At 48.2% G+C, this 23,016-nt stretch overlaps 1 protein-coding gene across 2 annotated transcripts in view; it reads right to left on the bottom strand.

Moving 5' to 3' along the window:
- The window catches only part of LIPC (lipase C, hepatic type), a 128,554-nt gene that overhangs the window by 13,550 nt on the left and 91,988 nt on the right, over positions 1–23,016 (bottom strand). For both annotated transcript variants that reach the window (XM_046009802.1, XM_046009801.1), the window contains exons 2-6: positions 14,849–15,036; positions 11,029–11,211; positions 10,335–10,452; positions 7,206–7,439; positions 4,425–4,670 (exon numbers count right to left, since the gene is read on the bottom strand). In XM_046009802.1, coding sequence (XP_045865758.1) covers positions 4,425–4,670; positions 7,206–7,439; positions 10,335–10,452; positions 11,029–11,211; positions 14,849–15,036 — 969 coding nt within the window. The remainder of the gene's footprint in view (positions 1–4,424; positions 4,671–7,205; positions 7,440–10,334; positions 10,453–11,028; positions 11,212–14,848; positions 15,037–23,016) is intronic.

Genomic DNA, 23,016 nt, shown 5'->3' with positions numbered 1-23,016 from the left:
GGGGCTTCAGGCCTGTGTGTTGACTCCGTTCTGTGTTGCATTGTCTCTGCATAGTGTGACGAACATTTGTTTCCCAAACCTTGGCTCTTTTCTTCTTCCTGTGAATTAACTTCCTTCTCTCTGAAGCCCCACAGCCCCACCTCCTTCTCTTTAGCTCAGGATGGCAGGTAGGCTTCAACTGCCTGACTTCTTTGAACCTCTCACGGCTCTGTGAGGCTCTAATACACATGAAATTAACATTTTCTCCTGTTGAGCTGTTTTATGTCAACTTAATTAACAGGCCAACCAAAAGAAAGGGTAGAGAAAAAATTTTCCTCCCCTACACCCTGATGTCAGGGGATTGGATGCTTGCCGCTTCTGTGGGCAGTTGCCTTTTCTGCTGGGGGTGAGATTGGGGGAGTGTGTGTGTATGTGTGTGTGTGGTAAGGAGTGTTGTGCTGACTGGCATCATGCTGCCTGCTGTTTGTGCCCATAGGTGCTTCATGTGGGAGGACAACAGGAGCCCTCAGCTGAGTCCTTTCTCTACCACCTACCACTGTGTGGTCATGAGCCCTCATAGCCTCTTTGAAGCTCCATTTCCTCATGTGTAAAATGGGCATCAAGAGGACTCTAATAGGGGGGTCGTGAGAATGTGATGCAATGGGACAGCATATATTAAAGTGCCCAGCTTCTAGAAGGTGTTAACCCAGGGACACCTTTTCCTTTCCTATGTGCTGAACTGACCAGGCACGGTTCTGAGCTGCACCCCCAGGGGCTGGTTCGCGCCCACACTCATCCACACACCATCACTCTGTGGCTGAAGAAACAGACCCGCATGGGTTTTGTCACTAGGTCAAGGTCACGTATGAGGTTGGCAGCAAAGCCAAATTCTGGACGCGCCCTATTCCCAATCTCAAGCCTGTGCTGTCTCTACTACCCGTGGAGTGCAAGAACAAGGGCCGTGAACCAGAGAACCAGAGAAACCTGGGGTCCAACATTACATTTGCTGCTCACAGACTGTGTGACTTGCGGAAGTTGTAAACTCTCCAAGTCTCAATTTATTCATTGGAAAACCCACCAGCATCAGTCCCCACCCGGACCCATCTCAGTCTCTGTCCCTCTGTCTCTATCTCGGTTGTTGTGAGGATTATACGATAAAGGAGCTAGTTTGTAACAACATACTCAGTGGGGAGCCTGGACAGAATAGGTCCCCATAAATGTCACTTCCTTCTGCTCTGAGTGGCCTCATCCCACTGCTGGAGGGTTAATTAGATAAGGTGTTCACTAAGCAGGTCTCCCTCAGGATGGATACGTTCCCTAGGTAATACGTAAATTACCTAATGTGACGTGTTTTTAAAAAACAGGCTCCCAGACTGGTGAAGGCTCTTCCTGGGACAGGGAAAATAGAAGTGGGCAAAAACTGCCTTGTGCTACCGGCCCAGTGGGCGCAGACTCTTTGATGGTTTCGTTGAAATATCCTTGGAGCCAGAGGAATGAGGGCTAAGTTAGTCACCCTTTGTGGAGCTACAATCGGGAGGCCGTGTTTATCTTGCCCAGCCAGACTCGGCACTAAAATATATCATACAATTAGATGTTCTTAAAAAATATGAATTATAGGTTCTCTGAAACCAGGGCCGGGCAAGTCTCTTCTTTTAAGAATCTGCAAGTATTCATCAAATGCCAGTGAAATGGGCTTGGAGGGCCCAAGTCAGAGATGATCATGATAGTGGATGGGTAGAGAAAGGTGTAGTTATGGGGACCTAGATTAAAGGCCTTGTGCCAGTACCGTCACCAGAACTTTCTGTGATGATGGAAGAGATCCATTTCTCTGCTCTCCAATATGGCAGCCACATATCTGAGCACTTGAAAGGTGGCAAGTTGACTGGGGAAGCCAATGTTTGATTGCATGTAATTCCCAGTAATGTAACTAGCCACAGCCACCATACTGGGCAACACAGCGTTATCCAGATTGCAGCAACCCCTGAGCCGCTGTTCCCAAACGGGCAGAGTCTCACCCAGGGATAATTTCCGGCCATACCCAGGGCAGCTTGATGTGACTCCTGGGATGCTACTCCCCACTGGTGAACAGATTAGGGTTTTGCTCACTGGAAGGACTGAAGCAGAATGGGGGGGAATTTGGAAGGCGCCGAGAAGAGGAGGGGGCAATGTGGGCCACAGCTCAGCCCGGGAACCTCTGTTAGGGGCTGAGATGGGTTCTGACCAGTTTCAGGCAGTCCTGACTCAGAGGGCCATGCTCATCAGAAGTATCTGGAGTGAGATGAGTCATTGACAATAAAGACACCCGAGTGTTGTCTCCAAGGGACTCCCTGCCTGTCTTCCTGGGATGGTGCTGAGCATATACATGTTGGGGAGGGGCGCTGGTCTTCAGTGAGCCCCCATGAAGTAGGGACTCTGACTACTCTGGCTCAATTTCTGTTTGAAAAATAAATGACTGGATGGACACATTGGTTTTTTGTAGCTGCTGGGGTGGATGGCGCAGGCAAATGCAGTTCTCTGGTCCTCCTTCATAGGAAAGAGACCCCCGTGAGTTCACACCAGTGGCTTGTGGTAGTCGGGCATCTGGGTCCTTGGCAAAAGGGAGGAAGTCAGACTGAGTGTACCTGTTGGTCTTTTTTCCCCCTCCTTCTTCCCGACATGCTTGCTTGCCCTTTCTCCCCATCTCCAAGCCCCCAGCAGATGTCCTCCAGCCCTACCAAGCTCCTCAGTTCAGAATACCCGCAAGGCGTGGAAGGTGAAAAGTAGTCTCCTTTCTTCCCAGCTGATCTCAAAACCTCCCCCTTCTTTTCTCCTCCCTCCTTCACCTCCACCAATAGACAAGGGGCAGTTTCCTGAAGTGGGGAGGAAATCAATCCCTCAGCTAGTTTGGAGGCCTGGGTCTAAATGCTGACTCTGCCAAGAATTCACTCTGTGTCCCTGGGCAAATGATTTTCCCCAGCTGGGCCTGGGTGTCTGCGTCTGTGAAATGGCAGGGTAGAACAGCGTCTAGAAATGCTAACATTCCACGATTTAAAGCAGAGACAGTGAAATGTGCTTATCGGAGGGGCTTAATCACTCCAGGCAGCTTTGCCATTTAAAAGAGGAGCTGGTTAACCCAAATGAGTGTCTAATTGGCAGGCTGCTGAGGGGGAGCTCCCTGAGGCGGGAGCCCTTCCAAATTCCCTCAGCTGATTTCAGATGGTACCTTCTCCTCCACCCCAAAGGGGCAGACGGCAGAGGGGACCCACTGGCCCGTCAGGCAGGAAGGATCCACCTTCACTGTGATGCTCTCAGAAGCGATCAGCCACCCACAGCAGATTTCTGTCATTCCTGGGCTTCAGGGAAGGGAAATCTGGCCAGGGAGCACAAGTTCAAATAAACAGGAATCCTGTGCTTAAAAAACAAGTCGCCTGGGAACTTGAACTTGTGAGTGTGGTAATAAAAGGAACCCAGACCGGGAGTCGGATGCACCTGGTTGTTGGCCTCCTTCCAGACTGTGTGGCCGTGGACGGGTCACTCCACCCAAGCTGCCCTTCCCTCCTCTAGAAGGTGAGATCATTACCCCCTCAGCCAGCCTTGCTTGCCTGTTGTGGGGGCCGCGAAGAGGTGATGGCCGAGTCTGATGTATAAAACGCTGTGCAAATGCAAAGTGGGGTTGACGACACGATCACCTTCTGCAGCTACAAATATTCTGGGCGGTAAGAATCAAACAGCGCAGCTCCTCCCGGCGCCGCGAGCATGCGCAGTGAGACAGTGAGCTGCTAAATCACTCGGGGCCGCTGAAAAGATTAGACAGAAATGGTAACGGCAGCAGATGTCAGCTTGTTGTCTCCTGGAGGACTCGGGCTTTGGGGGAGAAATTCTCCGTTGGCTTCAGCCCCGGAAGAGACACAGCTCCGACCTCTGGTTCAACCCAGAGAGGGTCCGGGGCTCGGTTTCTGCCCCGAGGTTAAGGATCTGATGAGGAAAGTTGGAAGCCAAACTTCAACTCTGGAGGGTCTCAATAAGACAGTGATACCCTGTAAGAACAGTGGATCCAGATTTGAGAGGAAACGAGGAACCCCAAACATAGCCCAGAGGCTCCTTCTTTCATGCAGGCTGTGAGCCGAGCTGGAAAGCCGTGGGTTCCAGCTGGGGTTTGAAGGCGCCTCCAGGTCCCTGCTCAGTGAGACTTGGGTGATGGAGGGAACTGCTGGTCAGGGCCTTCCGGATCTAACATCCTAGGGGACCGTGAAAGTGGATCAAGAGAGGCTCACGCAAGGATCCTTCCAGAAAGTATCTAGGTTTCTCCCACCTGGTGCTTGGCAGCCAGGTGGACACACTCTTGGGAATGAACAGAGAGAGAGGCTGTGCCGATGTCGCCGTCAGGAATCTGTGGTTTCAGGACCCCTGAGAGAGCAGAGGGAAGCTTGGGCCGATCTGCTGCCCTGGGGGCCACCCGCACTCACCTTTGAAGGGGGACTGGGCGCGTGTGACGAGGAAGAGCTTCTTGTGCTTCTTGCCCTGCCACTCCTGGCGGATGTGGTAACCCATCGTGTTGCAGCGACCCTTCCGGCAGCTCAGGCACAGGCCCTGGCTGAAGCTGCCCATGTCGCCGCACTGGTAGGCCGTGCTCTGCCGGCTGGGGTGCAGCACGGAGTCGATGAAGAGATGCACGGACCGCTCGTGGGAGCATTTTATGGTCTGAGTGATGGCTGGAACACAGGGCAAGAAGGACATTATCACCCCTCTGTTTTCCAGAGAACCTTCCACTCCAAGGATCGTCCTGTGCTCAGGGCAGATGAGCGGCACATTGGGAAGGAGGGGTGGGATTGCTGAGGCTGACCTCCGGCCCCAGTGGGAAGGAATCCGAGAGTGGAAACTCCAGGAGTAGACCGCTCTCAGTCACGTGGTATAGAGGCATCTCCCCAGGCACCGTGGGTGTTTTAACTGGAAGCCTAAGTTCCTAAGAAAATACTGAATAATTTAAGAACACAGGGTAGTGCGATTTATTTAAAAAATATTTATGTCTTAAATGACTAAAAATGTGCAAGTGCTGATGTCTTGTGTTGGATTAGCTGGAACAGGCTTGTGTGGGATGACTCTTTGGTTAACCACGCTACGTAAATGAGAGCCAAGGTACTCTTGGGGCTCAGTTAATGGTCTAGTGAAAGCTCAATCCTCTCCTACAACGTCTGCCCTCTGTCCTAAAGCTGCTATTGCCTCCGTTGGGTAACCGGCCTGTAAAACCAGCAAGGGGATTGGCTTCTAGAAGGATAATTCTAGTGACCAGGTCTACCTGGGCCTAACCCCAAACAGCAGGGTTAGGAAGTTTATCTACTGTGAATTTTTGACTTTTTAAAAAAAAACTCTCCAAATCTTAATCTAATCTTTAATAAATTATCCTCAAGGATGTTGAAGAACCACCACAAGAACCACCACAAGGTACCTATGCTGTACTTTCACCTAATGTAGGTAACTTTGCCAAAAGCTATTTCTCCCAGAGTCTGAAGCCTAAATGCCGAGATCCAACAGCTCGCTCTTGGTCTAGGGCTGCGCTTGTTGAGCACCGACTATAAGGCAGGTCCTATGCTGAGTACTTTCCTGCACGCGCTTCCTGAATCTCACCACGGCCCACTCAGGCAGCTGTTGAAAGTGAGAAAACTGAGCTTCAGAAGCGTTCACTAACTCATTCCAGCTCACCTAGGAGGGGTTGGGTTGGCAAAGCAGTCACCAGATTACATTCTGGGCAGATGCTTTGCAAGTACTACCCCAGAATGGGATTGCTTTTATTTTTTTTGAAGATTTTATTTATTTATTTATTTATTTGACAGAGAGAGAAATCACAAATAGACAGAGAGGCAGGCAGAGAGAGGGGGAAGCAGGCTCCCCGCTGAGCAGAGAGCCCGATGTGGGGCTCGATCCCAGGACCCTGAGACCACGACCTGAGCTGAAGGCAGTGGCTTAACCCACTGAGCCACCCAGGCACCCCTGGGATCGCTTTTTAAACTTAAAGGTGAAGAAAAGTGAGAAAAACCACACTAGGGCTGGGCGAGCAAAATAAACGTACCCGGTTCCACCACTTGGAAGGTTAGCACAAAAAAGCAAATGGCACTAACAGAGATGTGTTGGTCAGGCAACTAGTTACTCAATACCAGGCCTGTGTGGAGCTCTGGGAGGGAGTGGATCTGGGAGGAGGGCTGGTTGGTTAGCCGGGATGGAACAGGCCCTGACGTGAGGGGCATGTGAGGAATGATGAGAGGAAGTTCGCAGAAGGTTCTCTCAGGTGTGGGTGGGTGGAAGGCTGGGAGTCCAGCCAAAATGGGATGATGTTGAGTTTGAAGGTCATTCTGATACTGGAGAGGTGAAGGTGGTGATGTAATCACAGGGGAGCGTATTCTCAGCTCGGTTTTGGATGATGGAGGTGAGAAGGAAGTACGTGGGGCAGGGTCTCCAGTTGGCTTAGTGTGAGTTGACATGTTTTCATCAGGATGATATTTTATAATAATGAGAGATTTAGAACACCCATGGAACGTATGATTTTTTGCGACAGGCTTGTCCTTTAATCTTGGGCATGTGGTCAATGGGCGTGTCAATATTTCAGTCTAGGATGTGGGAGAGAAGTGGGATCACAGCCCAGATAATGCCGAAATCCAGTTCCTGCCCCAAGATAAAGGAAATGACAAAGACAGGTTTAGAACTGAACTTTGAACTGGAAGAATTCCAGTAAGGTCCTGTAGGACCAGCTGATTAAAGCTTCCAGGACTGGAAGAGCTACTCCCACTCTGGTCAATCCAAGGATCAAGAAGCTAAAGATCAAGGATCTGTTAAGTGCATCCTTGTGTGGCCCAGAACAGAGGAAGCCTCCCGGGTGAGGAAACTTTTGGAGAAGGAGAAATAACCGCAGGCACCAGGACTCCACTTCCAGAAGGGCCAGTACCCCTGGACAGACTTCGTTGGGAGGGGCGAAGAAGTAGGGATTCCCGGTGGTGCCCCCGGCTCATTGTCAGAGCGTGAGCTCCGAGGACCACTGCTAGTTAAGAGGAGGGCCTGCTGGAGGGACCCCAGCCCTTACCCACTCTCTCACAAGCTCTCCCTCTGAGTCGGCTTGGTGAGCATTCACCCTGGATTCCCGAACCCTTCCCAGAGTCCTGCAGAGTTGGCGCTTCACTGGGTCTTGGGGGCCATGTGTACGTGTGGGGGATGGAGCCAGTGCAGGCTGGCTCTCACCCCTGGGCCATCATACTCACCATTTAAGCCGTGCTTGGTAATATGTTTGTAGAGCTCTAGGAAGTGGCAGCCAGGCTGGAAGTAGCCCCCATTGGGGTAGAAGTCATAGTGTGCTATGGGCTGTTTGATGCCCACACTCAGGCCCATATGCTCCCGGGTGAAGGTGTGAATGGCGTCCACGAAATTGGCATCATCTGGTGAAAGACGGTCGTCGGGCGAAGATCCCTCAAACAAAGGGCCCGCGGCATCCAGTCCTAACCGGGAAAGCAAGGGTAAGTGTTAGGTGGGAGCAAGGGGAAGAAAGCAGAAAGCTCCTTTTAGCTTTCTGATGTTATTACACATTCATGAGCTAGCAGGAAGAAAAAAATCCTCAGGGATAATCTTTCTCTAGAAAATCTTGCTATAACCTTTTCACAGTAAAACCACAGTAATTCATGGTGCCGAAAATTAGACACGGGCTGCACATTATCTATGGGGAAAGAGGTCTGCAGGAACTATCCAACGGTAGAAATAAGGTTATGAGGAAATGCTTGATTTATTTAAGCAAATCAATTTTAAGTACCTCTCAAGCTACTTTCAAGAGCATCTGTTTGCATACAAAAAGCCACTGTGCTTATTCTAAGTAGTTCTAACCTACCCATCAGAGAAGGAATTTATTTGCCTATACGTTGTCCCTAAGTTCCCTAAACAAGCTGGCTCGGCTCCCACACCAATGTCATCTCATTGGAATGTCCAAAACAGCCTTGGGACATGACTGTTCCCTGGTGAAAACGTTCTGAGCGAATAGGACTGCTCCGAGCTCTGGTCGAGTGACAGATGTGTGTGTGCGAGACTAGAGGCAGCTCCGGGCTGGCTGGCGTCCACAAATACAAGGAGTATTTCTGCTCTCAAGGGTTTTCCTCTGTCTATCTTCCTTCACCCTCTCTGGAAGACTCTTTGATGTCCCACATCAGCCTGGCTTCCATCCCTGATGGGGGTGAAGGAATTGACAGGGGCAGCGAGCGCCTGTCTCCAGCTCTCATCTGTAGTTACAAACGAAAGATGTCTTGGTGTGATTTATATTCCGTTCTTCATGGGGCTGAGGAGGAGATGACAGGAGTAATTAGCTGTCCCGCTGCTTCTGTCATGAGTGGGCCTGGCTAATAACGCCTGATGTGGCCCATGACACAAGACAGAGCGGAGAGGGTGCTGGGCCTGGTGCCGCCCCTCTGAGATTCTGACTCAGCCTTCTAGGAAGTTCCTCAGGGATGGGCCTTCTGTGATAACCATTATAACCATAGTGATAACCATATAACCATAATTGGATAAACATTCCTGGGGGGGTGCACATACTGGCCCATGAACCAAGTCTCCCCAGTTCCCGGCAAGGTTAAAGAAAAAAAAAGAATGAGAAAGTGATTTCTCATAATGACATATTTCTTTCTTTCATATAAATGTCTGCCATATTTCTTTTCTTTTTTTTTTTTAACATTAAAACCAACCTCTCCTTTGATGAAGTAATGGTAATCGTAGATATTAACTGCCCCAAATGTTCTTACTTGATAAAATGGGATCATGGGACACCTGGGTGGTTCAGGTGGTTGAACATCCAACTCTTGGTTTCGCCTCAGGTCATGATTTCATGGGTTGTGGGATTGAGCCCCGAGTTGGGCTCCATGTTCAGCGGGGAATCTGCTTGAGATTCTCTCTGTCCCTCTGCCCCTCTCCCCTCTCTCTATCTCTAAAATAAATAAATAAATAAATCTCCTTTATAAAATGAAAAGTCACAACAACGTCATTCATCTTAAATTTCCTTTGAATTGTTTTAGCTTGTGAAGTGATGTTTAACTCATCTTGAAGGATGAGTAGGAGTTTGTTAGGTAGGCTGGATCTGGGGGCATAAGTTGTGGTAAGATATTCCAGGCAAGGGGCATAGGAGTGGCTCAGTTGGTTGAGTGTCCAACTTTGGCTCAGGTAATGATCTCGGGGTCCCGGGATTGAGCTTTGCATCAGGCTCCCCACTCAGCAAGGAGCCTGCCTCTCCCTCTCCCCCTTCTCGTGCTCTCTTTCTGTCTCAAATAGATGGATAAAGTCTTTAAAAAATATATATATTTCATGTAAAGGGAAAAGGACATGTAAGGCCCAGAAGCACAGGAGGCCATGGTGTGTTCATGAAGTAGAGAAAGACCTAGTGTCATGGAAGCTTGAGACTACAGGAAGACAGCCTTGAGAGGAGAGTCCCGGAACTCTGGAACACTACCCTGAGAAGGGCTTTGGCTGGGTGGCTGGTTCCCTCCCTCCCTCTCTCCCTATTCCTTCTTTCCTTCCTTCCTTCCTTCCCTTCTCTCTTAAAATATATATTTATTTATTTTTAGAGAGAGAGCGCCTGTGTGCAAGTCCCAGGGGGAGGGGCAGAGGGAAAAGGAGAGAAAATCTTAAGCAGACTCTGCAGTGAGCACAGAGCCTGATGTGCGACTCCATGTCATGACCCTGAGATCACAACCTGAGCCAAAACCAAGAGATGGATGCTTAACCATCTGTACCATCCAGGTGTCCCTGGGCTTTCTGAGTGTTACACTGTGGCTATCTGTGCACCTTGGGGACTTGGCTGGGGAATAGCCCCCTCAAGTGTGATCTTCCAAACACAACTGTGAGGTAGCATCGGGGGATGAGGTTGGTGTCAAGGAAGCCTGGGAGGAAAGGCCTTCTTGCACATCCCCAGCACTTACTGGGTATCTGGAGCCATTTCCAAGTCAGTGTGGAGCCCCCTCCTTCAAACCAAATGAGTCCCAGGGTAAGACCCATGTGTTCCACAAATGTGGAAACTGAGGCACAGACGTGGTTGATATTAACAAATTTCGGGCGTGATCCTTCATCTTGCTCATATTGGGCTTTTTAAACTATAAGTTGAAAATAAACTCTTTCCTGGTAAAAAGTATATAGAAAGTCTACTTTTCAGGTCCTCTTTGCATGACTATGAGAGGCACCCATTGGAGGAAAGACAATAGGAGTTGGGGCTGTGATTTACTCTGAATTCTTGAGGGACAGCAGTCTAGGGCAGCGGTCATGCTTGCAGCAGTGTGAAGGAGGCTGGGTGCATGGTAATTCCGGGACGTTAGGGAAGCGGGGCCCCACACCCCTATGCCGTCATTGGTTGTGGGCACGGTTACCTGTAATTCTCCCAATCTTGTGCTTTCCGCGCATGTAACTGCCAGCGAATCCTGAGACATGGGCACCCAGGCTGTACCCAATTAGATGAACATTGCTTCGAGAAAACTGAGCAGATTCCTGGAAGACAGAGGCAAGATGGTTAGAAGGAGAGCTGCTGGACAGAAACCTTGTATGGGTCCTGCTTGTTCTCGGGGTCCCCCTTATTCTTGGCCCCAGGTGGTAGAGGAGATGCTTAATTTAGCCTCCTGAGCCAGACTGGTTTCTCACCTTGCTGGCACCCACCTTTCAGACTCAGCTACCTGGGGCCCGGCCTGGTGATGTTGGTCCCCATCCCCACCCTACCTGTCTTTACTAGGATATGAATGCCCTACATGGTGCTCCTGTTCATTTCTTAGGGTTTGATGGTACATGGGTGTGTTCAGATCCGCTAGCACATCCAAGGGAGTGAGCATAAAAGAGGTGGTGGATGGGGGAGGGGGAGGGAAGACAGTTCTGCAAAATAGGGGTTCAAGCATGACGTCTGAGGGAGCCCCAATGTCTCATCCCACCTGTGCTATCCCATTCCTCCAAGCTTGGTGGAGTGGTTCTCCTGTCTGGGATCTTACCAGACCAGCTTAATTCTCTCAGTCCCCGGGGCAGAAAGGAGGGGAGGGGAGGGAAGGAGAGGGGAAGGGAGGGCAGGGCAGGACTTGCCTCCAGCCACTGGATGAGAGCTGCCACCTCCTGGCCCACGAGGCGGGTGTTGCGGACCGCCACGGTGTAGTGGCTGTAGGCCAGGGTGAGCCAGTCAGCCAGCCCCACGTTCACAGGCTGGGCCAGCTGAGACTTCAGGGCGGCGACCATCTGCCAGATCCAGTTTTCCAGGAAGCCGTCCAGCTGTGGGGGTGGGGCACAAAGTCGGCAGCTTAACCAAAGGGGACCCAGGGTGGGGGGCACTGTACTAGTCTCATCTTTCTCTCTGTTTGTCTTTTTTTTCTTTCCCAACTCTTGGCTAATGAAGGCTGGATCCTTCTTTCCAAAAGAAAGGGCTTAATGTGGGATTTCTCGACCTTGGCACTGTGGACATTTTAGGCCAGATACTTTCTGTCACGGGGCTGTTTGTGCACCGTAGGCTATCTAGCAGCATGTCTGGTCTCCATGAAGCAGGTGTCAGCAGCGCTCTCCCCCACAAGCTGTGAAAACCAAAAATGTCTCTGCCTGCTTTGCCAAATGTCCCCTGGGGGCTACCCCTGGCCTCCAACCGAGACCCATTCTCTTAACATGCTCCTATTTTAAGAGTTTCTGAGCCTTAAAATAATGGAAAAGTCTATGTAATCAGGAGCTGAAAGCTGACCTATCCTTTGAGGCTCAGCTCTAACCCCTCCCCGCTCCAGGAGGCCGGCTAGGCCACAGCTCCGAATCCCAGCTCCTGTGCTCTCCTCCTGCCCACTGCATCTGCTCACTTTTGAGTTGGAACACAGCAGGAGCTCAATCTATGTGTATGGAGCATCTTTCTGTGTATGCTCTTTGTTCGAGAACCAACTTGCAGGCCACGCCTGATGGGCTCATGGAAAGATGACACTGGTGTCTGCAAGGATGAATAGGAGGGTGGGCTGGTGACTGTGGGGGCAGGGAGTCTAGGGGGGTCCAGGTAGAGGGAAGAGCATGTGCAGAGGCACACAATCATGAGAGGGCCCCGAGGGATGTTCGGTGGGGAGAGGAGTCTGGTGTGCCTGAAGACTGCTCTCCAGGCTGGAGAGCAATGCTGATGACATGGCAGGTCACTTGGGGTCAGAGGCACTGGCCACTGACCACTGACCACTTATGAACATGCAGCCAGTGCCTTCCAGGTGGATAGAGCCCCTCGGGTTCAAATCTCGACTCTCCCAGTTAGTTAGCTTTTGTTAACTTTTCTGTGCACCACTTTCCCCATCTGGAAAATGGGGCTAGCTGTAGTGGCCTTTCTCCAGCACTGCCGTGAAAAGGAGATCAGTCAGTCGCTAGGAAGCATTTAGAACAGCGCCCGGCATGCAGCAAGCACTCAGTAAATGTTAGGGATGTGCAGCTACCTTCAGAGTTAGTGACCCAGTGAGGCCGCTGCTGCTGTTCCTCTCACTAGTGAGAGTAGTTCTAGGCCCTTCTGCATTTTAAGAATGAAGCGTTCATTCTGGAGAAGGACCCTGGTAACGGTCCTGTCTTCATGGTCCGTTTGTGAACAGGATACTGATGTAGTCATGAATTCAGCTCACAAATATTTTTGGAGCACCTACTGTGTAATGGCTGCTGTTCAGCAGAAGAGGGAGAAGAACGCTCCAGGCAGAAGGCACGGGCTGAGCCAAGGCCAAGAGGAGAGAAAGCACGGCAGTGGGGGGGGGAGTGGAAGGAGCTACCAACAGCTGGGCGTTGCTGGAGGTGAAGTGGGGGAGGGCAGGGAGAGGTAAGGGGGAGACAGGGAGAGTCAGAGGATGCAGGGAAGGTGAGGACAAAGCAGGGAAAGCTGAAGGGGCAGGGGGATGGGGGAAGGTAGGGAGGGTGAGGAGGCGCAGGGAGGGTGAGGAGACAGGGAAAGGTGAGGGGAGCACAAGGTTTGAGGCAGGGAGGGTGAAGGGGGCAGGGTGTGAGAAGAAAACATGGTGAGAGTGTGGGAGGGTGGGGAGAGCTAATTCCATTGTGTGCAGACATCCGGACTTGGTGCCTCTGGCTTCTAATTCTGCCGGTCCCCAAACCTGTCCTCTCGATACATTCCCTCCTTCCTGCCTTCTTTCTTTTTTCTTGTAAGGTAAGTCCATTTGGCTAAAGCAGTTGAAGACATGGGATGCTCTTCTCTACCGTGACTGGCCTCCTTCTAACCCCTATCCTCCCCCAGGGTTCCCACGGGAGAGCTTTCCACGGCTGATCTTTAGTTTCCTTTAAAACGGGTTTCATCTTCTTAGCGTTCTGCGCTCTGTGTCCTATTCTGTTTGTCTTAGAGAAACATGGATTGAGCTCCTAGGCCAGCGGGAGAGAGCCGCAGTGAGGATTGCAGGCTAAAGCCTGCTAGGAACGGGGGCCCGATTGGACCCCTCTGACAAAGGGAGTCTTCGAGGGTGTGAGCTTGGAGTGCGAGGGTTCTGGGTTTGAATCTTTGTCCACTTTTGGCAGTCACACTTCCCTAGGGTGGGAGCCCTTTAAGTCCTAGGCGGAAGCTGCTAGCAGGCTACAGATGTCTCTGTTTTCCCCCCTAGCAGTGGCAAGCACCCCATCTCGTGGCTCTACCCCTGTGACATCATGTGGCTCCCCATTACAACATAAGACCAGGTGCGGGTCTGTATTGTACATGGGAAGGCTATGAGCCTGCACAGAGCAGGCTTTCAGTGAATCAATGTTGGAAGAGTGGCAGGTGGGTAGATGGGCTTATTTTGCTTCCTACGGTAGGATAGATGAGGGTTTCAAGAGTATTTTTGAAGTAGATGGCAGGGAAAGGTTTCCAAGTCACGAAATAGATCACTAAATCTCTGGAGGTTTCAAGTCGTGAACCAAGCTTCAAATCGTGGGTTGGTTGGGAACCAGGGAGGCAGAATTTCCTCTTGGAGAGAAGTCCTTGCTTAGTTTCATTTCCTTCATTGCCCACAATCTTCTTTCTCCCCTTTGTCCAGGGTCTTTAGCATCCCTAAAAGGCTACACTTTCTCTAAGAGGCTACATATCTCAGTCACCTTTCTATCTAGGTATGGCTCATGGATGTAACTGGAAGCATTTTACAGATGCTTCTGGGTGACTAACCTAAAAAAACTACTCTTTTATACCAAAAGCCATTGAACTGTACACTTTAAATGGATGGATGAATTTAAATGGTATATGAATTATATATCAATATAACTGTTTTAAAAAAAACCATGCTCTTTGACTCTGTTGTGTATACCTTTTTATTCACTGTGTTACCTGGAATAAAGATGTGATGGCTGGTGCTCTGGCTGCCATCTTGGACTATAAGGACAAAGGCAGTACTCTAAGAATGGTAGAGTAGTGGGAAATGAGCTGGGTCCCTGAGGACTTCATTGACCAAAGTCCTTTATCCAGTTTTGGATTATATATCTCTAGGCTATTGTGTGAAATGGAAACAAATTTGTTTCATTTGAGCTACTGCCAATTGGGTTTCTGTTATTTGCAGCTGCATTTAAACGTTATAGTTACAATATTTCATTGGGAGACTATGTCTTCTGGCTTCCTATTTCCTCTTGTGAAACAGGCAGATTTACCTGCATAGACTGCAGTCACTTTTGGGCCCTCATGTGCTGTGTGACCTCCTTGAGCCACATTTTATTATCTGAATAGTGGAGATAATTATACTTTCCCTATCCTGCTTATTCATGGGATTGAGGTAATCAATGAGATCCTGTGTGGGGAAGTACTTGGAAAATTAGAATGTGCTTTACAAATATTATGCATGAAGTTGTTATCACTGGCTCTCTATCTTTCTATTAAAATTGGACACGCGAGGGAGAAAAGCAGAAAATGTAAATGCAGAGAGAAAAAAGGCGTGTCAGCATTTCCTACCGACCACCCGTGGATTATCATCACCAGGGGCAGAGAGGAGTTGAAGCCACACTGCTCTAATGTGTCGGGGTGATTCAGCCGAATCTGACAGCCCTTATCTGTTTCTTCTTTAAAAAGCAGGAATCTGGTCTCTGTCTCCTGCAGTGCTTCCTTTGTTTCAACCACTCTCGATCTTCTTCCAGCTGGCTCTGGAATGTAAGATTGGAGACAATGCTTAGCCTGGCATCTGTTCCACCTCTGGCAGCTCTGGGATAGCCCGAGCTCCAGCTAGTGAGGTTACTGGAAGGTGCTGGAGGCAGGCACGAATCGTAGCTTTGGGGAACCTCAGAGGGCAGGTGCAGCAGAATGGCCATTTCTCCCCTGGGACGTGATGAAGACTGACCTACGAGAACCCAGCACAGAGGCAGAGGGGGCTCAGGCCAAGAGCTGGGGAGGATGCCCTCATCCTCCCTTCCAGCCCAGAGGTGGGCTCTCTGGTGGCAGAGAGGCAAACCAGCATTTTTGGGCAGTGAACTCAAGTGAGCCTAATTACTAAGGATCCCGATCATTCCTTCTGAGCATAAAGTCACTCAGGCTTCTCAAACAATAAGTCTTGGGATTTTGGCTTCAGGGGACAGCAGGATAGAGAGATGACAAACCTACAAAAGTGCAAGGGGAGGTATTAAAGAAACCAATTTTCCTACCCAAAGGTTATTAATTTGAAAGGTTATTAATTTCCAGCAAAGGGCAATGATTTTTCACTTTGATGACAGAATGAAATGCATCATATTTTATTAAAAGGAGATGTGAATGAGGATCTGAATAACTGCTCTGTGATTATTACTAAAATGTCTTCTGCCCAGTTTGGCTTTCCCAAGCTTAGAGGCTGCCCAAGATTGTCCTCATCCCTGCCATGGGGCTCCCAGCTTATGTTCCCTGTTTTGCTGGCTGCACCAGCCCCGTGGTCTTCTAAGTAGAAACTGGGGTGTCACCTTGCTCTCCAAGGGAAGACACCAGTCTTCCCATCAGTCTGAAGCTTCGGGTTCTTGAATATCCTAGAATATTGCTCAGGTGCACATTGTTTCTTGCTTGGTTGATTGCAACAGCCCCCTAAAATGTCTTTCTTTCTCTCTTTCTCTCTCTCTCTCTCTGTCTGGTCTTGACATCCTCCCTCATGCTGCAGCTCAAAGAAGCTTCCTAGAACAAGAATGACCATCAGATCCTTTAGTGACTTTGAGCTTCGTGATGTCACAGCCAAAGCCACCACCCCAGTGATAACCCCTCATTCCTCAGCTCTTCCCCTCCTGCTCCTCACGGCCAATGGTTCCCCTACCTTGGCCCTCTCTTTCCCCCTCTTCTGTCTCTGCAGCTTCCTGGTGAGCCCTGGACCATCCATTAAAATGGAACTCAGACATTACACCCTGGAGAAGCCTTCTCATCTAGCCAGAGATCATTACGTCCTTTTGTCGCCAGTGCTGTATTGGGTCCTTGCTTCTAATGTGCTTGTCATGCGGCCTGATAATTAATTTGTTTAGGTGTGCACTGTTTTCTCCAGGCTGTGAGCTCGTGGAGGACAGTGCTGGTGGGAGGTGGGGTGGGGGGGTGGGGATTGTCAATAAATGCTTAGTCAGTGATGTATTTTGTGGCATCCAGGTCTCACATCAGAGGCAAAGATTTGATTTGTCAACCATTCATGCACTGGCGTGAATTAAATATAACTAATTTTATTTTATTTAGTGACAGAATTAGCTACAGTTTCCTTCGTTGTAGGATAGCTGACGCCAGTGTTGAGAAGACTATATATGAAAATGAAATGGGGATAGAAATAGTACCTGCTCATGAAGTTGTTACCAAGATTAAATAAGATATTTGTAAAGAGCTCAGAACAATCCCCGACATGTAATTAGCACCTATGTAAGGCTCTGTTGTTAAAATAAGTGCTAGTTGGAGCATGTGGCATTTTGCATTTTTGATCTGTGAAATCCTTTCTTTCTGCGAAAATTTATCCCAGTTGCCCTCACAGGACCAATTCTGTCTTATGTGTATTTACTCTGGATTTAGCTGGGAGAGTAAGCGCTCACACTGGTGCCTAGGGCCTCAAGGCTGTTAGGGAGAGTGCCGTGGAAAAGCAGTTGTCATGTAGAAAGGCCCACAGAGAGCTGAAAGGAATGGGCTCTTCCTGTTCTCCCTGGGGGCTTAGCTTTCTTTTAGCATGTACAGGAGAGAGGAAGTTATGTATCTATGCACACACATTCATTCATTCATTTCCTCCATAGAAACTTACGAAGCATATATTATTATCTTATGTCTCTGCCCGGCTAGGTACTGTTTGGAGGTGCAGAGCACAACCGTGGTCCAGTGGGAGAGGCAGGTATGAGAACCAGCCATCCCGTGTGGTTGCTGTGGGTGGTGCTGTGGAGGGAACACCTGAAGAGGGCTTAGGGAAGACACCAAGGGAAGATGGGGCATCAGCTGAGTCTAGAAAGATGAGAGATTCTTGAGGAGCTCATGTCTAGGACAAACTTTTGAAGAAAGTGAGGCTCTGGTACCTAAAAAGAATCAGATTTAGTGGAGGACAAGGGCCTCAAAGGGGCTGCTATGGGGAAGGGGGCCTAGAATTCTCTTGTGCAACTCCAGGAGCTAGAGACGGAATCAATGGGTGGGTGTGACATGGGAGAAAATCTTAGACTTTAAGAAGTTCACAAAGATTCATAGTTGAAGAAATTGGGACAAAGAGAAAATAAGGCCAGTAAAACAAAGACCGAAATGCTAACAGATGAGCGCCCCAGAGTCCGCACGATGTGATCCTCTAATGTTGCTGAAGATGGGCCACAGCTTTTATTCTGAGCTCCTTATTGGCCAAGCCAGAGAGGGAAACAGGAGCTGTTGTAGGGTTCATAGTGTCCAGTTGCTCACACTTTCCTGGTCCTGAAGCCCGAGACGGTTTCCCTATGTGTTACTGGGAAAAGAGGCCACTGGGCGAGGCCAGGTCTTGAACACCATTCCTACAAAGTATGTGGCAGCAAGTTTTCCGTTGACTCTGAGTGCTCATGGAAGTGGCAGCCACAGTGCAAACAGCATGTAAGTCACAGTGAGTGTCTGTGAAGCTCTTCACTACCATCTAGCAGTGGTCTGTGTGACTGACTGTGGGAGGCAGGGGTCACTTCAGGTCCCATCTTGGGTTGCAGGAAGGAATTGAGCTGTCAGAGCCTCTATGGGAGCAGAGTCTGGTTGCCCTTCACAGAACACAGAGAATGGCGCATTCTCAGCCAAGCCATGGCACCAGGGACACATGGCCGTTGCCCATACCTGCACGTATACCAAAATCTTTCTTTCCCAGGCTTTAGCCCCACATGTAGCCAACTCTCGACTGAGCCCCTCTACCAGGGGATCCTTTCGGTACTGCAAAACCAGTGAGGCCAAATGGAATGGATTTTCTTTTTTCCCAACCCATTCTTCTTGCTTTCTCGCTACATTTCCTATTGTGATGCAAAACACCATTATTTGTCCATGCTGTTGCTCAAGCTAGAAAGTTTCCATTGTTCTGGGGTAGTCTCTCTGTCCCCTTGGTGACCTTCAAGAGTCATCACATACTGAGGGCTCAACCTCATGATTATCTTTTCTGTTCCCTGCCACTGGTCTGGTCTAGAACCTCATGCAACTTTTTTTTTTTAATTGTGAAATTGAAATATCTTCTTAGCTGTTTTATATTTTACTTGCGGAATTAATACACACTCATTGTATATGTATCTAGAATTTGAAAAATGCTGGAAATGAATAAAAAATCTCACTACTGGGACAGAAACACAGGTAATATTTGGAGTATTTCCTTCTAATCTCTTATTATGACATTCTGTAGATACTTATTTGGAGTATCTAAAATTGAAATCATATTATCTGAATGGTTTCATATCCCTCTTTACCTGTCATGATAATTTTCTTACAGCATTACAAATTCTTCAAAAGCATGCTTTTGAGAAGTGGCATCGTTTTTTTACTTCCTCCGTTATTGTTGGACATGCGGGTTGTTTCGGGTTTCTTTTTTTTCTATTACAAATAACACCCTGATGACCACTTTATACATAAATCTTCATCTGGAAAATCTGAGTATTTTCTTAATACAGATTTTTGAAAGTAGAATCATTAGCTCCGTAGGTGTGATCTTGTGTGTATCTCTTTGTGTACGCATATATATCCAAATTGATTTTCTGCACTTTTTAAGTGAATATTTATTGAGCATTTTCTCTGTGCCGGGCAATTTTCCAACAGTCTTCCTTTTACTGACTCATTGAAACCTCACAGCAACTCTGTGAGCAAGTTGTGAGAAAACCCAATGATTCTGTTATGAGCGGTGCGGGCGTGGGGGTAGGGGGTTGGAGGGGTGGGATGTGTTCCAATCCTATTCCTTCTCTAGGGGTGTCTTCTACAATTGTTATTTTCTCAAATCTTTAGAAGAGGTAAGGACCCACCAGTGATAAGAATCTGGCGATGAGGCTGTGGTTTTGAAAGGGAGACTATCAAAGGTAAAAGGTTGGTTCCTTGGAGGGAGTCACCCCCCTGTAACCTGGAAAGCCGCTTGACGGTTGAAGGAGGCTTGAGGTTGCTCTCTGCACGACAGCAAGTTCCTGAGGCAGCGGAACTTCCTCCAAATCAGTTGGAAGCAGAGGTTGGGTGCAGCCACTGCATTTCTGATATGAGATTCCTCGTGGCAAGTGATTTCTCCATTCCTAAGTCAGCCCCCAGGTTTGGGGACTCCTAATGTTTCATACAGGAACAAATTATTTTCTTTTCTTTTGGGTAAGGACATCATTAGGTGGTGACTGCAGGGAGCTGAGCTGGCACAGGAGGGAACCAGGGATTCTGCTGTAGAAGGCCTTGATGGGAGTCAGTCATTCTGTCTACTGCCCGTAATGCCTGGGCTGGGTGCTTCTGCTGGGTTCCTGTTTGTGGAGCCTCTCCCGAGACCGGTGCTGAGGACACAAGTGTGTAATACGGAAGCCACAGGTATTACTATGCCCCTCACATAATGGTTTGTGAAATATCTTCATATTCATTATTTAAATTGCTAACCTGTGTGTGTGTGTGTGTGTGATTTGTTAACATTGGACCTTCGCTAACAGGTACTCCTGAAAATAGTCCCAGACCTGAGACTGCTGAGAGGAGTCCTCTGGAAGACCATAATGTCATGATTACTCTGAACAGCCCCCCATTCCTCAGCCATGTGATGGAAGGAACTTATGAAATACATGTAGCCACAGCTCTTCCCTGGCTCTTGTGGTCAGGCCTACAATCTGTACGTGCACAGCACTGACTTCAGAATTTCTAGGATGATGGCAGGATGGAAAAACTTAAATAAGAATGTAGTCATTGCTGGGCCTTTAGAAATTCAGCTCTTAGTTCTTGCTGATCTTTGGTGATAAGCAGATTCTGTCCAAGGCTGTGGTGAAGAATGCTTCTCTTGAATCTTGAATCTTGAATTTTGAATGAATCTTGAATTTTGCCTGTCACCATTTTGTTGTGAAATAAGATGATGAGGTAAGAGTTGGAAGGACAGCTATTTTCACAAGTCGTATTTATTCTGTTTTCTTTGTCTACTTTGGCCTGATTTTGCTAGCCATCTTATAGCCTGAGACTACAATCATTTTCTCCTTGGAGATTCAGGGAAGTAACTAGAGGCTATGTTCTCTTGTTGGAGAGTTTTTTTTTTTCTTCCAAGCTTGCTTGCTTGCTTGCTTTCTTTCTTTCTTTCTTTCTGTCTGTCTTTGCCCCAGTATGGGGCCTGAACTCATGACCCTGAGATCAAGATCTGAGCTGAAATCAAGAGGCAGACACTTAACCAACTGAACAACCCAGGCACCCTCCACCCCAAACTTTCTTCTTAGTCTGTGCTCCCCTGCAACTCTGGTAAGAATCAGAGTGATTTTTTTTTTTGTCTCTCAGAAAATCTGATTATGAAAGAGTGTTCCATTAAGAAAACCTTTCCATGTGTACTGGAATCCTCTGGGGATAATGGTGCTTACTTCTCTAAAGTGGTTCCAAGGTCATGCACACATTCTGCTCTGAACAGGTTCAAGACAGGGTGACCAACTGTCTTGTCACACCAAGATGAGTTGGCCACTCTAGTTCAGGGGCAATGGGGTAAATAAGCGGAGAGAGATAAGAGGATTAAAAATTGCCATCCCTGTTGGTGATTATGCAGAGAGTTTTTAATCCAACACCCAGTGTGTGATACACCTCCCTGCCTGGTCTTCCCCCTGTGGTCCCCTGGCCTGACACGCTCTGCTGTTTTGTTTTATCTGCCTGGCTACCATCACTCTTTCTCCAAATCTAAATTCAATCTTCATTTCCTCAGTGGAAATTTCTCCCAGTTTCCTCACTTGGTCACATCTCCCTACTATTTGTTCTCCTAGGTGATTTCACAGTTGTAATTTTCTATTCGAATAGACATGACACAAATATCTAGCTCCCCTATTTGGTGGTAAGCTCCACACAAGCAGAACCTAGGTCTGGTTTTGCATTTATTAAAAATTCAGTCAGTACAGCAGGGTGCTGTGGAGTGTGCTGGTCAGGTACCCAGACCAGGAGTCATGCGGCTGGGGTTCCAAGTTCATTTCTAGCACTAACTACTCATGTGATCTTAAGCAAATTAACCTCTGTGTCTGAATTTTATATCATACCATCTGTAAGATGGAGATAGTAATAGTACTTACTACCTTAGAGAATTATTGCGAAGGTTTGATGCGTTAGTATTGATAAATTCTGTAACAGTGCCGGGCATGTAGTGTGTGCTATGTAAATGCTCCCTATCATGACAGTCTGCCATAAAAAATTTGATGGAGGGATGAACATTATCCTGAAGTGGATCACTGCCCTAAATTTAGAAACAAAAGTCATAAAAAGGTCTAGAAGAAAACAGGAGAAAATCTTAATGACATCAAGGATAGCAAAGATTTTTTTTTTAACACACCGAGAACACCAATCGCGAAAGAGAAATTAGACAAATTAAATGCATCTGATCTTTGAAAGATTCTACTGAGTAAACGAAAAGCCAAGCCAGACTGGGAGAAAATATCCAAAATACGTATAACCGACAAAGGACTTTTATCCAGAATATATAAAGAACACTTACACCTCAAGTATAAAAAGACAACCCAATTATAAAATAGGCAAGAGATTTAAACAGCTACATCTTATAAAAAGATATACAAATAGAACATAAGAACACGAAAAGATGCTCAACATCATTATTCAGGAGGGAAATGCAAATTTAGATCTCAACGAGATACCACCTCCCCCACTCTGAAATGTCTAAAATGAAAAAGACTGCTAGCACCCAGTGCAGGTGAGGGTGTGGAAGAGCTAGAACTTTCCATGCACGGCTGGTGGGATTGCAAAATGCTGCAACCACTTTGCAGAATTATTTGGCAATTTCTTACAGAGGTTAATGTTCCATAGGCTCAGCAAGTCCATGCCTCGGAGCTTACCCAAGAGGAATTCAAACATATGTCCACACAATGATGCAAGTGTTCACAGCAGCTTTATTCACAGTAGCCACAAACTATTAACAACCCAAATACCCATCAACTGGTAAATGAGTAAAGACATACAGGAGATAGGCCGTGGAATGCCACTCCATAGTAAAAGGGAACAAATTTCCAATATGTGCAAACACGGAGCAGGTGTGCATCTAAAATGCTTTACACTAAGTGCAAGGGGCCCAACGTAGAAGGTTGCATCCCAGGGGCGCCTGGGGGGCTCAGTGGTTAAAGCATCTGCCTTCAGCTCAGGTCATGATCCCAGGGTCCTGGGATGGAGCCCTGCATCATCGGGCTCTCTGCTCAGCAGGGAGCCTGCTTCCCCTTTTGGCATACCTGGAAGGCCCTTCCAAGGTCCTCCAGGCCAGGCATGAGCAGCGGTGCCTGGGGAGGCCATCCTTGGGAAAGCAAATCATCTGGCCAGGGGTTAGGGATAAAAGGGACCCGGAGACTGTGCAGGGTCCTGGCATCCAGCCTGGTGACTGCCGGCTTTTCATTCTCTTTCTATGCATCATCAACAACCTGCATTTAGTGAGGAATAATTCATTTTCCTGCTCTTATTAAGTAAGGATCTGGATAACACCAGCAGTCTACTCTTCTAAGCCCCTGGAGAGAATCAGTGCTACCACACCAAGCAGATAGAATTCCAGTGAA

This window comes from Meles meles, chromosome 6, assembly GCF_922984935.1.
Source record: "Meles meles chromosome 6, mMelMel3.1 paternal haplotype, whole genome shotgun sequence".
Taxonomy (NCBI): Eukaryota; Metazoa; Chordata; class Mammalia; order Carnivora; family Mustelidae; genus Meles; species Meles meles.
This window is presented reverse-complemented; position numbering and strand designations above follow the sequence as displayed.